The sequence below is a fragment of the Emericellopsis atlantica genome (assembly GCF_019669845.1).
Source record: "Emericellopsis atlantica unplaced genomic scaffold F5Z01scaffold_24, whole genome shotgun sequence".
Taxonomy (NCBI): Eukaryota; Fungi; Ascomycota; class Sordariomycetes; order Hypocreales; family Bionectriaceae; genus Emericellopsis; species Emericellopsis atlantica.
In genome coordinates, this window is record NW_025764726.1 from 279,281 (window position 1) to 294,523 (window position 15,243).

Genomic DNA, 15,243 nt, shown 5'->3' on the forward strand with positions numbered 1-15,243 from the left:
GCCGAACCAGTGGTATCTCATCCCATCATGCCCTTGTCATACACCGTAAACGCCATGAAGCAAGCCCAATGTGGCTGTCAGCCAGCCCTCACTGGATGTTCTGTTCCATTTCTGTGATATACAGCTTGATGTGCGCCTCCATCTTCTGATACTCCTCATAAGCGCTGTGCACTTCATTTTCAATATTCTCCTTGAGGTCCAGCATCTAGAGTGGTCAGCAATATTACAGGAGGCAGATCATGATTCGTACCTTTTTCTCCGTCTGCTCGATCCGTACCCTTCTCACTTCCATTTCCTTTGCCTTTTCTGTGCGCTCTTCATTCAACTTCTTGTGCAGAGCTCTCAGCTCGTGCATCTTCACCTTGGCCTCCTCGGCCTTCTGGGTGCTCTGCTCGCGCAGCTTCTCCGTGCGCTCAGTCCACTTTGCAAGCTGGCGCTTCAGCAGCCCTTCCGTCCGCTCGACCTCCCGCGCGTTGTTACCGCGTTCTGACAGAGCATCTCGCTGCTTGGCGTTGCGTCCCATTTCCTCCTCCTCCTTGTGCAGCTCCGTAGCGACCTCGTCAAGGATCTTGATGCACGATGCAACATCTGCCGAAACCACTGTGAACGAATCCGTGGAAGTCTGCAGCGCGCGTGCTCTGCGATCGAGCGCCTCGATGTGCGCCTTGTCGTTGTTCAGAATCTCCCGAAGCTCCGCCAAGTTCTCTTGTAGTGCGGACGGACTCTGCAGCATATACGGCCTGAGTTTGCTACTCTCCTGCTTCAGCGTGATCTTGTCCTGCGTCTTCTGCTCCAAGGTAGACGTCAAATCGCCCTTGCGCTCCTTGGCTTCGTCGAGACGCGCGGCCACCTTTTCCTGGTTGCGCCGCAGCTCCAGCAATTGGGCCTTTAATTGCTCATTCCGCTGGGTCTTCTCGCGGACCTGCGCTTCCATCGCCTTCTTCTGACGCCTCATGTCGTCCAGTTGCCCTTCCTTCTCCTGGTTCTCATGGTACAGCAACTCGATTCTCGATTTCGTCCCTTCGGCCTTGTTGTAGTGTTCGTCAATCACGTTTGTCTGCGACTCGCGGAAGCGCACAAAGTTGATCATGTAACTGAAGATCCGGACGAGACGCTCGTAGGTCGGCTTGTAGAGATCGTTAAATGTGAAGTCGAGAATCCCGCACTCGTACAGTAATTTGCGGAGCGACACATAGAAGCCCATCAGATTGCGCGTGTCGGGTGGAATGACGTCGGAGAACTCGCCGCAAACATCCTCTGCTGCGGCCCGCATGGGCGGCTCGATTGTCTCGCGGGTCGCATTGAGGAGAAGTTCGGCGAACCATTCGAAGATCAGCTGGATTTGCGATGGGTTCGGTTTCTTGAGGTCGGCGACGGTGAAGGGGATGCCAATGTCAGAGATGCAGCCAACTATCTCGCTGTCTGGCAGCTTCATGAATGCATCTGCCTCTTCCTCCTTCTTCCGGCGATTCTGGCCGCCTTGCTGGGAACCCGGTATAATACTATGGCGCGGATTATACGCCATCTTGTCGTGCTGTGTGAGTGTTGCGATGGTCAATTACGTACGTTGTGTCCGTCATCAATGCGAATGTCAATAAAGCAACGCGCTCGGGCGCGTTGCTACGGCGCGGGGTGCCAGAAGGGTCACGTGATAATTCCATGAACAGCCTCTCTACCTTACCCACGCACGGCACCTCAGCCTCTTCAGGTACCGAAGCAGCGAACCCCGTCTTCACTTTCGGAAAGCCAATGATCACCGGTAAACGTAACAGAAGGTCAAAGGGTTGTTGAGACGTACGTGCTCCTTGTGGTGTTTCGTGGCACATTGTGCTCATCGCGGGAAGGCACTTGCTCGTCCTAGTCACCGACCCACAGGAACAGACGCCGGCACAGCATTCAGTACTCCGTACTGCACGTTTTGCCCTTGCACAGAGCATTACAGTCGTACCAATCTCGGGGATACGCAGAAAATTGTTGCACTTATATCACACCTAGCATCTTCTGCCGATTCAAACGGATGGGCCCAGCATCCCACGTGGACTGGCCTGGCCGATTGCTGACTCATCTGATTTCCTTCGGTACAGACCGAGGGACCTTGCTCGGTTGTGAAGATCAGGATGATCAGCGCGATGCGGCGATGCCGCCTTGTTCTGCCCCCGGGGACTGGGATGCTCCCCGTAGCGTCAACCGCAGATTTCATCGCCACTAGCAAGCCATTGGCGACGGTAGCTCCTAGCTCAAGGGCCGCTCAAGACATAGTCCGGCAGGCAAGAAAGGCCAATGCATTCTTGCATGCCCATTGGCTGTGTAGCCCAAAATCACGGATCACTGTAGGGAGTCGACGAGTCGTGGTACCAGCTGACTGTCCAATCAACGAGCGACATGGAGACGTCGCGAGAGAAGCCGCCATTCCAGAAAGTCCTGATCTCGTTGCTCGACGTAGTGTTTCAGCGATGAAAGTTTAACATGAGTCGCAACTCTATCTCTCCACGACTAGCGTTGACACTAAAAGTTAATTAAGCTGTGCTCGACTCCCCTGATTCAAGGATAATAATAAACCTCGACGTACGGGATAGTCGAGAATCTACGGCTGTCACATCCGTTGCGACATTCTGTGTCAGGGCCAGGATCGTACAACTTCGCCCTCAACAAAACGAGGACAGTGCACGGTCTGACACTAGTGCCGAGGGGCGCGCAGACGGCAGGATGCCACTCTTACTTGGTACTTTCTGCGACCTTCTTTGCCCAGGAGGGCAGCCTGTAGATTGTGTTGCGGAGAATTGGATACGACCAGAAGCTTTCTAAGGTCACATTTGCTCGACATATTAATTAGGATAGACCCTTCCGGCGAGGGACCCTCCACACCCTGCGTGGCTGCCGATACGTGAAATGTCGCGACTGGGAAAAGCCCTGGATACGAGGAGAAATCATGCGCAGCGGGTCCGCAAAGTCTTGGATTCAAGGCAACACGAAGCAGCGCATGTCCACTGGCCAGCACCCAATGCATACTCTAGTGCTGCTACCTGTGGGCATCGACAATGCTTACATCGATGAGGGTTTCCGTCCCCGTGGCTTTGTTCCTGGGCAAGGAGGCTACCCGCATGAGGCAATATCACGGCACTCGGGTGGTACCTGAACACCCCTCGAAGACTCAACGCGCCCTCGGGCAAGGTACATACATCGCACGCCCTTCACTCGGACGCATACAGCAGCTGCATTTTCGGCATGTAGAATGCTTTTTGAGCGCACTGGACAGCGTAGTCGAAACCCAGCTTGCGCATTCCATGTCGTTTTTGCTTCGTCGGCTTTTACGAGCTCTCTTCCCCGTTGGTGGGCTGGGGCGTACGCCAAGCCGCAGCACAGTTTGGAACTTGAGGTAGTACAGCGCTGCATTGCAGTAAAACTTGGGCACTATGGGAGGCTTGCCGCTATTTGCTAAGTAGACACTGTGGCTTGGCCCAGTCTCTTCGGCAGACAGCAATGACGATACGACGGCCACGGGCACCGCCATGGCTCGATCCAGTCGACTGCTAATAATTCGTGTCATTCGGTGACGAATGCTACCTGAGTTAAATTGCGTGGTGCTGAGTACCGGGCCTGGCAGGCAGGGTAGGTCTTAGCCTCTGAGGACCAGGGCTGGGGACTGGAGATCATGACTGGAGCTGAAGACGTCATTGCTTTTGCGATTCCAGGAATTCAGGGTCTACTTGTACAAACCCCCGGGTTCCTTTACTTACGTTGATACGAACTTTACCCCCAGTAGCCAAGCCATGTAAATCAATGGCAATAGAGAAAGCAGAACAGATACGGGCTGTCATATCATTGTCGCGTGTCGAGACTCGAGTCCCCGGAGTCCGGTCTAGCAGAGTAGCAGTACCTACGGATGGGACCAGTACAGTCCATGGTTCACTGTGACTTTGCCCAGTGGCTAGTGCCCAGTAGGCTTTAGCTGTGGTGTGGCTGAGGTAGAGCTTGACGAATTAGGCCAACCAGGGCGCTTGAGTCGCCCAGAGGAAGAGGACTGGAGCCCAAACCCCCCCCCAAGAATCCTGGACCGGTCACGCCCCCAGACAGTGCCTTCCACTTTCGCCTTCCCACACATCCCCCCCCCCCCCCAAAAGTCAGGTCTCGTCTTCCTTGCTTGATCTTCATCCAACCAATCTACAACGCAACGGCCATAGAGACAAAGTCGTCACGTCTGGTCATTTCTCCTTTCACATTCCTTCGAGAACCCTGATCCATCGATTTGTTGATTTTGGCGATTTTTATTTCGAGCGAGCTCAATACGCCACATTACACCACACCAATTGAAGGACCACAGCTCGAAGTCCGTCTTCTTCGCCTCCTCGCGTACATTCCAGTCGAAAGCTAGCAAGATTGCGATTCTCTCGGCACCCCTGGATTGTCAGCGCGCATCATTGTCATTTTCGATAGCCTATGCTTTTCGAATGCGTGAGATTTCTTTCATGGAAGATTGAACTACGGCAACACAGCAGAAGCAGTTGCGACGACACTTTACGAATCCCGACGACCGATAGACTTCAGCCAACACCATGCAACAGCGCGTTTTCCCAAGTGACTTCAAATTGAGCGACAGACAAGTGACAACGGGAGACACATATCAGTGAGGATCGCCAGGCGATTCACGCCTCATCCGACCATGCCGCTGTGGCCATTCCGTCGTAAGAGCGGGCGCAAACGCCCTCGCAGCGGTGCCGCCTTTTCTGATGTGGAGGGGCCGCCGGTCAGGAGTCAAACTGAAGGGGCCGTCACCAGAGCGGATTCCAAGAAGAAGCAGCGCATTGGCACGAATAAGGCTGAGCGTGGACAACGCACATACAGCTTCTCACCAGGGAAGAAGGATGATTTGGGACCAGCACAGCGGCGGCAGGCGTCGCCAGATCGAGCCGGACCGAGCACTCGCAGGCGCGACGACGCGGACGCATCACAACCATATCCTTGGACACGCACACCGACGTTGCACCACAAGACAAGCCGAAGTGATACATCCAGAAGGAAAAGTACCAAAAGAAAACAAGAGGAAAAAGACAGGGCCGCGGAAATCAAGGCCCTCAGCGAGTTTCAACCTGTGCGGCCGACGACCGAATCATGGAATGCTGGACGACCCATGAAGAAGGACAGTAGGCGTGTCAAGGCCACATCTGGCCTGGGACGACATCCGGCTTCGGACATTTCACTACCTATCCCTGGGTCTGTCCACTCGAGCCTTTCGTCGGACTCTGAATTTGGAGCTTTCAAGGTATCTGCGCTGGATGCGCTGGCGCCTCGGCCGACATTGCGCTACTCACAGGGCACACGTTGGACTGGTTCCAGACATGCAGGCCAGCCTCACGCCACATACCCGCGAAAGGACCTTGAGAAAGAACCCATTGCAGAGGAGCCATTCAGAGGTCATCGTCGTGTGGACGACTTGGCCGACGAACTGGATGCAAGAGATCTGCGCGAGCTGATGGAGCGCGAAGATCGCAGACAGGAGAAGAAGCGACAACAAGAACAAGAAAGAGCACAACGGCGGCTTAACCGGCAGGCGGAACGACAGAAGCGCGAAGAAGCGGCCAGCCGGGCAGCAGGCACACCACCAGAAAATCTCGAACGAGGCACTGCAGGGCGTGCTGTTGGCCTGGGCATTGACCCAGCATCAGCTGTAGTCACCACGTCTGAGCCTGAGCCCGAGTCTAAGCCCGAGCCGGCACTACGACATTCGACAGTGTCGGAGCCAATGCCTGATGCTCCCGAGCAGGCTGTAATTGAAGAAGAAAATCAACTCGAGAAGCTGGACAGCGCACAGCCCACCATTACCGCAGGATCGCAACACCCCAATGAAACAGTTGAACCCCAAGATTCTGCAACGTCTTTGGGCCAGAGCTCTCGCTTTGCCGGGATACTGCGGTCGAAGAAGTCCAAATCCAGATCAACCTTGGCGTCGGAACGAGACCGTATAATGTCGCCTCCACCTGAAATCATTGACGAGGAAGGTAACGCCCGCCAAGGGTCTTGGTCCACCGAATCCAAGCGAGGACGTTTCTCCCTCACATCTTTCATTCGATGGGGTGGCAAGAGCAAGCGACATTCCGGAGGCCCACCGTCTTCTTTTTCGAATACTTCACGTGAGGAGATGCAGGCCGCGGCCGCCGCGCAAAATCCTGCGCAGGCTCACCATGAAGCCCTCGCAAAGTTGCAGGGAGACGACGCCTTCTCCGGTGGCGAGACGTCGACAACAGGCATCTACATGGCGCGCAAGACGAGCGCGGGAGCGGCCTTGCGTATGAGGTCGCGATTCCGCGAGGACTTGCCAGAGTACCCCATGTCTCCCCCGGATTCGCGACTTCAGTCCCCGGAGGTAGAGCCAGCCCTAGCCACGATTGCGCAGTCGCCCACTGAGCCAGTGGCTATCCCCGGCTCAAGTAAGGCCGCAGCCCATCTTTCCTCGACTTCGGCCGAGCCCATCACATCGATGTCGCTGGCATCTATCGACTCTGAAGGGTCGTGGCTCTCGGGTCGCGTCAATTCCAAACGCTCTGCCATCCGCGGCAGCATTGCTCGGGCCAACCGTCGCGAGCAAGTAAGTGCCTCCCCGTCCAACAGCACGCAAGAGGACCTGGCCATTGCCGACGACGATTACCTAGCTCGCCTCGCGCCCCATCGCCATTCGGGCCACATGCACGCGCCACGACGTTCGGAGGATGGGCGCCCTAGCAGCGACGAAGAAGACTTTGGCACTCGCGAATCCGGTGCCCGCTGGGGCGCCATTGGAGCCCGCCCCCAGGTGATACACGTGCACAGACATGATCGGATGACAATGCAGAGCCACGAAGGGCTACTCAACATTGAATCAGGGGACGAGGCGGAAAGCGAGTCCCCTGTGACGCCATCTGCTCACGAGCAGGCTGACCTACGTCGCGCTCAGAGCGTGAACCTGGGAAAGGGTGGGCACGCCCGCAACTTCAGTGCCGGCAGTGCCAAGTTGCTTGAACTCACTCCTCGCACGTCTGTTGACAGCAAAGCAAAGAGTAACGAGCGTCGAAGGTCAAGTGGGCAGCTGATGAGTTTTTGATCTTTAGGTGACAGCTGACACCCACACTGAGGAACGAACTGCTTTCGAATCGATGCCGCGATTACGGCCACACCCCTTTGGCAAATTTTCCTTGTATCTCGGACACTCGGTCCATTCACTCTCTACGAAGTTTCCTTGTCACGACAAAAAACATAAAAACCGGCAAAAAACAAGTCAAGTCACAAAACGACCCTATTTTCAACCAAACAACACCAAAAAAAAGTTGAAAGCAAAATAGAAAAAAAAAGCCGCAGTTCTCCTCAGTGTGGTGGTCGAGTCACCAAAGTTCGATGCTCATGGCTGCTTTCTGAAGCAAGCTCAATCCCTGCCTCGAGCGACAATGGACATGGCGTACACGGTGATTTTCTGGTTTCTACTGCATATACCGACGACTGATACCCCCCCTCAAGCGAGCAAAAAGCCAGGCACTCGTTGGATGCCTCTATCATGCCAAGTGCACGCTTGTGGGATACCTACTTCTTTTTCATCCAGCAAGGCGTTATGTTTTGCCCTTTTCAGAACCATTTATACCCGGTCTGGCGCATTTTATGAAGGCTTGGATCGTCCTGACGTTTGACACGACAGGATAAGTTATAGTCTGGAAGGGCATGGTGTACATCATGTCCCCAGCCTGTACCATAGTTACAATAGGATAGACTATTTAGCAAACAAAGTTTGAAATGCTCAAAGATGTCCTCATCCGTCCCAAGGTGCGCTTCATCGGGTCGCCCATTTTTCTGGGCCCTGCGTTGGCAGCACCGTTCCCTTACTGAAAGGGGAAGTACTCCCAGCACCGGGTAAAAGCGCGGCACATGCGTCTATACCTAGGTACGTGGCAGGACCCTGGAATCAGCTTACCTTACTAGTATACCACGAACGCAGCTGGCATCAGACTCGGCGGTGTGCCTTCTTATTGCAACATCTTACTCTTCTAGACTCACGCAGCCCATCATGACCATGGACTACTCACGATATGAATGGCAAGAATCGAGTCCTGACGTATGGACACGCGAGGTCGATGAAGTGGAGTTCTTCTATACTTCGCTCGCCCGCACGTGGCGAGGCTGTGGCCGCATGTTCTTCCACATGACCGGCCATCTGTCCGTGCAAGTGCCTGTTCCACCAGGACGGACGCAGAGCGAAGAGGGCAAGCGGCTCGAGGATGCCTTGCGCAAGGCGTGGATATCGCTGCGCTTCCATCACCCCACTGTTGCCTCGCAGGTGAAATTGCATCCGGACAAGGGGACGTATCTCAAGACGTATCATGTGCGCCCCAACGGCTGGCTCGATGAGACATTCAAGATCATCTCGACTGGACAGACGGGGACTGAATGGGCCAATGCGGACCCGCCCGCGCCAGAGCTTCCAACCCTCAATGTCGTGGTTCCTCCGCAAGACGACCAGGGCCTGGTGAAGAGGGATCTTGTCATCCGTGCGCCGCACGACATCATGGACGGCGTCGGCACACTCATGCTCTTCAACAACCTTGTTGGCCACGCGGCGACAGCGTTTGAGCAAGGGGACGCCTATGCTGTCCCTGATCTGCGCGAACCTCGGGTCATCGAGAACCTCAGTCCTCCTTTCCGTGTTGCTGCCAATATCCCACCCCAGCCTAGCCCGCAGGTGAAAGACCGCATGGAGAAAGTCATGACAGTCAGGCGTAGTATCGACGCCAAGGACGTCGAAGTCGTGCCATCGCCATTCCGAGCAGGTGCCACCAAACCTGGCGTTCACAAACGCATCGAGATCACCTTGTCAGCCGAAGAGACCAGTGCCCTCGCAACAAAGTGCAAAGAGTTCGGCGTTACGGTGACGCATGTCTTTCATGCCGCGATTGCACTGGTCCTGCGCGACATGATGCCGAAAGCAGAGCTGGATAGGCAGGTCGTGTACAGGGGCTATCTCCTACGCAACGAGCGGCCCAACTGCGCGGCGCCCTACAACGGCTATGAGCATGCTGCGTCGGTGTATCACTCTATCTAGGGCGAGCCACTCGAGGTCGACCTGGTAGTTCCTGGCAAAGGCACGGCCGTGACCGTGGAGGACGAGAGGGAGGACTTCTTGCGGGTCGTGCGTCTGATGAGGGACTACTATCACAAGGTCCGTGATGATCCTCTTCACTATCAGCTCGCGCCACTCCTTGCTGGGGCAGCGACGAAGCCCTTGCCTACCGACTCTGAGGAGGCTGAGGTTGTCCCACCCATCCCGCCACCTACAGAGCAAGCCTCGGCGACGATTTCATCCATGGGCAAGATTGATCACTTGATCACAGCGAAGCAAGGAGTGATCGATGTTTTCCACCCGTGGGTGACAGGCGAGGAGCTCAGGAGCTCACTGGGCTTATTCTTGGGTACTTTTAGGGGCGAGTTGAGTCTGAGTGCAGCGTACAACGATGCGTGGCATGAGGAGAAGGATGTGGTGAAATTCGCAGAGAGATGTCTCAAGGTTGCGAGGATGGGATTCGGTCTGTGATGGAAGATGTTTGGGTTGTCGAGTGTGATACAGGGTAGTCAAGTGCACAATGCATGGATCGGTCGGGTCACGTCGAGGTACGTCATGTCGACGGAGATGATCCCCAGGTAGACGTTTGCTGAGGCGCACATGTACCAGTGTAAGTGTTACCTGGTAACCAATTTAGCGAGCTGCACACAATCTTGGCCGGCAGCGCGAGGATATCTGAGACTTCTGACATGTTAATGAAGATGACATTAAGACCAATCCATCCCACTGAGAGTCTGAGACTCTCGACAGGGGTCCTATGAGGATGACGGCACCACCCTCGTCATGGCACCACTCGTCATGGCACCATTGACAAATCAGCGCGGCAGCGGCTCCGAGAATACTCCACACTCGAGGCAGTTGAGATTTAATCAGAGCTTCGATGGACTGCATTCGGGTTGCTTTTGGTTCGCGCTTTTCATGCCCTGACATTACGATTGCGACACAGTTCACAGCGGTTCCGCAAGTCCGTCATTGTACCACCACCACCTAGTAGTACTGTCCCACCACCTTTCGCTGCCTTTTCAGCCCCTCCTCGTGGAGCGCCAGTCTCTTGTACATTATGTCTTCGTTCCTCCGATCTGCTCTTCGTGCCCGTACTGTACCTCGATACAACAACACCGCTTTCCGCACCACCAGAACATTCACCACCACATTGCCCAACATGGTTGTCCACAACGTCAACACGTACGTTCCAAGAAGAGCCTGCCGGTAGCTCTAGGTCGAGGAGGACAGCTGTAGCTAACGAGTCGCAGCCTCGGCGAGTTCAAGGCCGCCATTGCCGACCACGAGAAGGTTCTCGTCGACTGCTTCGCTACCTGGTGCGGTCCCTGCAAGGCCATCGCGCCTATCCTGGCCGAGTACGTTCCCGCGCGCATACCACACACACACCGTATGATGCTGACTACTCTTCCCAGTATGTCCAACCAGGAAGCTTACAAGGACGTCTACTTCATCAAGCTCGATGTCGACGAGGTCCCCGACGCGGCGCAGGAGCTTGGCGTCAAGGCCATGCCGACCTTTTACTTCTTCAAGAACGGCGAAAAGGTGGACGACATGATGGGCGCGAACCCCGCTGGTCTCAAGAGCAAGGCCGAGGCTCTGTTGGCGTAAACGTGGATCTGACTTGGCAGGTAGAATGGATGGAAGACTATGCGCCAGACGCAGTCGCAAAGAACAACGTGATTCGAATACAAGGGCTTCTTGTCTTGGCTTGGCCAAGTGGAATATACAATGCGATGCAGCTGCGTTGAATGCGATGTTCCCAGACCATGTGTTGCGGCTGTTGACAGAGCCGTTCATCCTATGCTCGGTTCGAACAGAGACTTTTACACTAATTAGCACCCCGATCGCCACCTGCAGCGAATGAAGAAGCTTGGATACGATGCGAGCTTGCACGGTCCATGCCAAATGCGAACTGATGGCGGGAAGACACAAAAGTCTCCAACGGTTGACCAGCCGGAGCGGGGCTGCGGCGCTGCGCCGACGCAATGCGCATCCCGCTCGCGCTGGTTCCCTTTCCGCTCGCAACATCCCGCCAGCTAACAGGGACCAGGAACCCTTGAGAAGTCTTCAGCTGGCCATTGCTTGTCTTACCCATATCCCACCACTGTGCATGTTCATACAATACCGCGATTGACTCAGGTATACACACGATACCACAGCCTGCTCAATTGGCCACAATGCAGACAACTATCGTCGTCTTGGGGTAACATATCACTTGACCAGGAACAGAACACAAACTGATAATGGTTGCAGAGCAGGCGTATCAGGCCTCACATCGGCTCTGCTGCTCGCCAAGAACAAGAACAACAGGATCACAGTCGTAGCGAAGCACATGCCCGGTGACTACGATATTGAATATGCCTCCCCGTGGGCCGGTGCCAACGTTCAGCCGTAAGACTCCCTATTGCTGCCTACATCGCTGGTCAGCGTACTGATAAACGTAGCATGTCCCTGAGAGACAACAGCAGGTGGGAGCGTCGAACTTGGCCTGAGCTCAGACGCATCACGGAGCAAGTCCCCGAAGCGGGCATCCACTTTCAAAGTAATGTGCCTTTTCTTGTCTCTGCCTACAAAGCACCAAACTGACATTGTCCAGAGAGTTTAATCTACCGTCGAGATGGGGATCTAGTTGGTGGATACTTCCCGGACGGACTCTTCGAGAAGGACCCCTGGTTCAAAGAAGTGCTCCCCAACTTTCGCGAGCTGGACTCCTCAGAGGTGCTGCCGGGACACGACTCGGGCGCAGAGGTGGACAGCATCTGTATCAACACAGCCGTCTATCTCCCCTGGCTGCTGGGGCAATGTTTGAAAGCAGGCGTAGTGGTCAAGCGTCACATTCTCACGCACATTAGCGAAGCCAAGGCGCTGAACCACACAGGCAAGGCAGCAGACATCATCGTCAACGCAACTGGTCTCGGGTCACTGAAGCTCGGAGGCGTCGAAGACAAGAAAATGGCGCCGATCAGAGGCCAAATTGTCGTCGTGAGGAATGAATGCACCCCGATGGTCTCTACCTCAGGCACCGACGACGGACCGACTGAGCTGCTGTATATCATGCAGCGCGCCGGCGGAGGTGGTACGATCCTCGGTGGCACCTACGACAAGGGCAACTGGGAGTCGCAACCCGACCCGAACATTGCGCAGCGAATCATGACAAGGGCCGTTGCTGCCAGACCCGGGCTTACCAATGGCAAGGGCGTGGAGGGACTCAGTATTGTGCGCCATGGTGTGGGACTGAGGCCATTCCGTGAGGGAGGCGTGAGAATTGAGGAGGAGAAGCTGGCAGACGGGACTTGCGTGGTGCACAATTATGGGCATTCGGGATGGGGGTATCAAGGCAGCTTCGGCTGTGCTGAAGCGGTCGTTGTGCTGGTGGAGAAGATTCAGAGACAACAGAAAGCCAAGCTTTGAGCAAATCAGTGATTGATCCTTCAATTACTTGGTGTTTGTGTCGGTCATGAGTTGGTGAGACTGGACGCTCAGATAGCTATATCGGGGCGATGCATGTATCCAATCTCGCGCTGCACCCCAGACTAGAATCACTAGACCCCAACTTCTCCAAGCCGCGATCTTGAACTCAACGCGCCAGAAGCTTCATTTTCCACCATGGCAGATGCGACAGAAGTCGAGGCCACCGCGCCTGGCAAATGGCCGTGGCCGATCCAAATCCCACTCGATATTCTCCACGGAAAAGATCCCGTCGGCAGATACATGCCCCCGCTGCTTTGGCTGGCTGACGCAGCACTCACCTCACTCATCATCTGGAAGATACCCTGTATGTTTCACTGGGCGGCTTCGAGCGCATGTGGCTAACATGGAAAAGATACAGAGATCGACTGGGTCGCCTACATGCAGCAGATCAAGACATTCCTCGCCGGTGAACGCGACTACACCCTCATCACAGGGCAGACGGGGCCCCTTGTCTATCCCGCCGCGCACGTCTACACCTTCACGGGGCTCTACTATCTGACCGACCATGGCGAGAACATTCTCCTCGCGCAGCAAGTCTTTGGAGTCTTGTACATGGCGACTTTGGCGCTGGTCATGCTGTGCTATTGGAAGGCCAAGATGCCCCCCTACGTCTTCGCGCTGCTGATCGTCTCAAAGCGGCTGCATAGCGTCTTTGTCCTGCGCTGCTTCAACGACTGCTTTGCGGCTTTCTTTCTCTGGCTAACCATCTACTTGTTCCAGCGGCGATTCTGGACTTTTGGCGCCGTCGCTTTCTCCTTGGGCCTGGGGATCAAGATGTCACTGCTAGTGGCTTTGCCTGCCGTGGTCATCCTGCTGTTCATGGGACGCGGCTTCTGGCCGAATCTCCGACTCATCTGGCTCATGGTGCAGATTCAATTCGCTCTGGCCGTGCCATTCCTAGCGAAGAATGCAAAGGGATACTTTGGAAAGGCATTCGAGTTGTCTCGGCAATTCAAGTACGAGTGGACAGTCAACTGGCGCTTCGTTCCCGAGGATATCTTTTTATCTCGTGGGTTCGCACTGACGCTACTCGCCGGACATGTCGCCGTCCTATCGGCGTTTATCATCCACCGATGGATCAAGCCAGTCGACCGCTCTCTCCTCTCCATGCTCCCTTCATTCCTCAAGCTCCAGTCGCCCTTCACGGCCCAGGAGGAGATTGTCATCTCCAGTCGGCTCTCTCCAGACTTTGTCATGTCCTCCATTCTCACTTGCATGACGATTGGCATGCTCTTCGCCCGCAGTCTGCACTACCAATTCTACGCCTATGTCGCATGGTCGACGCCATACCTCATCGCCCGCGCCTTTCCCAACAACATAAGCATCGCGCTGGCGTTCTTTTACCTGCAAGAAGACGGGTGGAACACCTTCCCCAGCACCACGCTGAGTTCACTCAAGGTCGTCGGCACGTTGGCGGTCGCTGTGGCGGGGATGAGCGCAGTCGCCCTGCGCGAGGATCGCAGCATAAGCATGGCCGCGGGCAACGAAGGCGGCCGGCTGGAGGGTGGCGCGTCTGCTGTCAAGATACCTACCGAATCGAGGAAGAAGAGATGATTCAGTCCGATTCGGAGTCGGAGGGGGGCATCTTTCCGACGGTCGACTCTTCTTCTGAGTCGCTATCGCTTGCTTCAGGGAATTCTTTAGGCCTAGACGCATATGTAAGAATGGTATTCCCGGTTGCTTGCGCAGATGACAGGAGAAAGAGGTCCACGTACCAGTACGGCTGCTTGCGCCATTGCTTCTCGTTGCGAACCACGTTGACAATCTCCCCCTCAGCCCTGACCTCCTCGCTCTGTCCGTCATACAGCTCTGCCAGCACAAAGCCGCCTCTACGAATCCAGATGGTGTTGCGGAAGCGCTGCGCAAGCTCGAGGAGACGGGTCTTTGTGTCGGGGAACTCGCATGTGTAGAGGTTGTTGCCCTCCGGCTTGATCACACGGACGACGGACTGGTTTGGAGACAGCGCTGTGGGTGGCAGGAGGGTATCCTCGGCCGCGGCGAGGACATTGCGCTTGGGACGGCCCATGGTCGAGGTCTGGCTGTGCGTGAAGCAGGTGGTTGTGAACTCAAAGAGTCGGGAATATTTTTCTGGACCCTGACCTGACCTGGACGTGGGGTTGGAGTGAGTTTACCGCACCTGTAGTCCGCACCTTGAGGGGTAGCCCTCCTTAATTCGATACGGTTCGATAGACGCATAAATCTCAACCTCAACGGAACTGCTTCTTGCGGATAGCCACATTCTAACTTAGGCTACCATCAACCATCCTCCCTCTGCCCAACAGCGGTCTGCGTATGCAACCCTTGTACAAGATAACGGCGGACACTCCTGTTCAATCCGTTTGTCATGCTGCCTCGCGGGTGCGCCTTTGCCGGCCCGCCCGGAGAATACTACAATCAAGCTCCAGGCGACCCCTACCGCGTCCGATATCGTCCCTAGATCACGATACCCTCCCTTTCAACTCCCCCAGCCTCCAAGCCTGCTGCACTAGCCCAAGAGTCACTCACCGAGTGTGCCAAGTCATTATTAATACGTACCAAGCGTGTGCCCGGGATGTGTCCCGACTGCCTACATCGGTGACATGGGCCACCGTCGTCGATCGTCGGTGGGGAGTATTTCCCAATGGAGTTTCTCCTGGGTCACGATGATGGCCCAAAATATGACGGGCAGAAAAGTCCCTGCGGGGTCCACGGCC

At 55.4% G+C, this 15,243-nt stretch overlaps 8 protein-coding genes across 8 annotated transcripts; 6 read left to right on the plus strand and 2 right to left on the minus strand.

Annotated features, from left to right (window-relative positions):
- Positions 1-16: 16 nt before the first annotated feature.
- F5Z01DRAFT_256941 (kinetochore protein nuf2) lies at positions 17-1,821 on the minus strand. Its single transcript, XM_046258547.1, has 2 exons — positions 251-1,821; positions 17-205 (listed from the first exon to the last, which is right to left on the minus strand). Exons 1-2 carry the CDS (start codon positions 1,523-1,525, stop codon positions 89-91), a joined length of 1,392 nt encoding a protein of 463 aa, XP_046115843.1. The 5' UTR covers positions 1,526-1,821; the 3' UTR covers positions 17-88.
- Positions 1,822-4,660: 2,839 nt separating this feature from the next.
- Positions 4,661-7,075, plus strand: F5Z01DRAFT_626613 (uncharacterized protein; the record flags this gene model as incomplete). Its single annotated transcript, XM_046261492.1, has 1 exon — positions 4,661-7,075. One exon carries the CDS (start codon positions 4,661-4,663, stop codon positions 7,073-7,075), a length of 2,415 nt encoding a protein of 804 aa, XP_046115844.1.
- A 130-nt stretch (positions 7,076-7,205) lies between these two features.
- Positions 7,206-7,754, plus strand: F5Z01DRAFT_662426 (uncharacterized protein). Its single transcript, XM_046263947.1, has one exon. It carries the CDS (start codon positions 7,416-7,418, stop codon positions 7,650-7,652), a length of 237 nt encoding a protein of 78 aa, XP_046115845.1. The 5' UTR covers positions 7,206-7,415; the 3' UTR covers positions 7,653-7,754.
- On the plus strand, positions 7,755-9,547 carry F5Z01DRAFT_752452 (uncharacterized protein; the record flags this gene model as incomplete). The annotated part of the gene is made up of 2 exons (XM_046267071.1): positions 7,755-9,040; positions 9,065-9,547. The coding sequence occupies exons 1-2, from the start codon at positions 8,027-8,029 to the stop codon at positions 9,545-9,547; spliced, it is 1,497 nt and encodes a 498-aa protein (XP_046115846.1). The 5' UTR covers positions 7,755-8,026.
- Positions 9,548-10,136: 589 nt separating this feature from the next.
- On the plus strand, positions 10,137-10,687 carry F5Z01DRAFT_638904 (thioredoxin-like protein; the record flags this gene model as incomplete). Its single annotated transcript, XM_046262407.1, has 3 exons — positions 10,137-10,261; positions 10,330-10,434; positions 10,492-10,687. 3 exons carry the CDS (start codon positions 10,137-10,139, stop codon positions 10,685-10,687), a joined length of 426 nt encoding a protein of 141 aa, XP_046115847.1.
- A 258-nt stretch (positions 10,688-10,945) lies between these two features.
- Positions 10,946-12,588, plus strand: F5Z01DRAFT_257172 (uncharacterized protein). The gene is made up of 4 exons (XM_046258553.1): positions 10,946-11,282; positions 11,333-11,470; positions 11,524-11,621; positions 11,676-12,588. The coding sequence occupies exons 1-4, from the start codon at positions 11,257-11,259 to the stop codon at positions 12,488-12,490; spliced, it is 1,077 nt and encodes a 358-aa protein (XP_046115848.1). The 5' UTR covers positions 10,946-11,256; the 3' UTR covers positions 12,491-12,588.
- On the plus strand, positions 12,589-14,150 carry F5Z01DRAFT_257299 (glycosyltransferase). The gene is made up of 2 exons (XM_046258554.1): positions 12,589-12,854; positions 12,903-14,150. The coding sequence occupies exons 1-2, from the start codon at positions 12,686-12,688 to the stop codon at positions 14,102-14,104; spliced, it is 1,371 nt and encodes a 456-aa protein (XP_046115849.1). The 5' UTR covers positions 12,589-12,685; the 3' UTR covers positions 14,105-14,150.
- Positions 14,106-14,576, minus strand: F5Z01DRAFT_626706 (uncharacterized protein; the record flags this gene model as incomplete). The annotated part of the gene is made up of 1 exon (XM_046261497.1): positions 14,106-14,576. The coding sequence occupies one exon, from the start codon at positions 14,574-14,576 to the stop codon at positions 14,106-14,108; it is 471 nt and encodes a 156-aa protein (XP_046115850.1).
- Positions 14,577-15,243: the final 667 nt, after the last annotated feature.

What these genes read in the sequence shown, in the direction of transcription:
- F5Z01DRAFT_256941 (XM_046258547.1), bottom strand. Translation starts at nt 1,525, where the DNA reads ATGGCGTATAATCCGCGCCATAGTATTATACCGGGTTCCCAGCAAGGC. An exon ending in TCGAGCAGACGGAGAAAAAG is followed by an intron (nt 206 to 250) that starts GTACGAATCATG and finishes TGACCACTCTAG; the next exon opens with ATGCTGGACCTCAAGGAGAA.
- F5Z01DRAFT_662426 (XM_046263947.1), top strand. Translation starts at nt 7,416, where the DNA reads ATGGACATGGCGTACACGGTGATTTTCTGGTTTCTACTGCATATACCG.
- F5Z01DRAFT_257172 (XM_046258553.1), top strand. Translation starts at nt 11,257, where the DNA reads ATGCAGACAACTATCGTCGTCTTGGG. An exon ending in ACAACTATCGTCGTCTTGGG is followed by an intron (nt 11,283 to 11,332) that starts GTAACATATCAC and finishes TAATGGTTGCAG; the next exon opens with AGCAGGCGTATCAGGCCTCA. An exon ending in GCCGGTGCCAACGTTCAGCC is followed by an intron (nt 11,471 to 11,523) that starts GTAAGACTCCCT and finishes TGATAAACGTAG; the next exon opens with CATGTCCCTGAGAGACAACA.
- F5Z01DRAFT_257299 (XM_046258554.1), top strand. Translation starts at nt 12,686, where the DNA reads ATGGCAGATGCGACAGAAGTCGAGGCCACCGCGCCTGGCAAATGGCCG. An exon ending in CATCATCTGGAAGATACCCT is followed by an intron (nt 12,855 to 12,902) that starts GTATGTTTCACT and finishes AACATGGAAAAG; the next exon opens with ATACAGAGATCGACTGGGTC.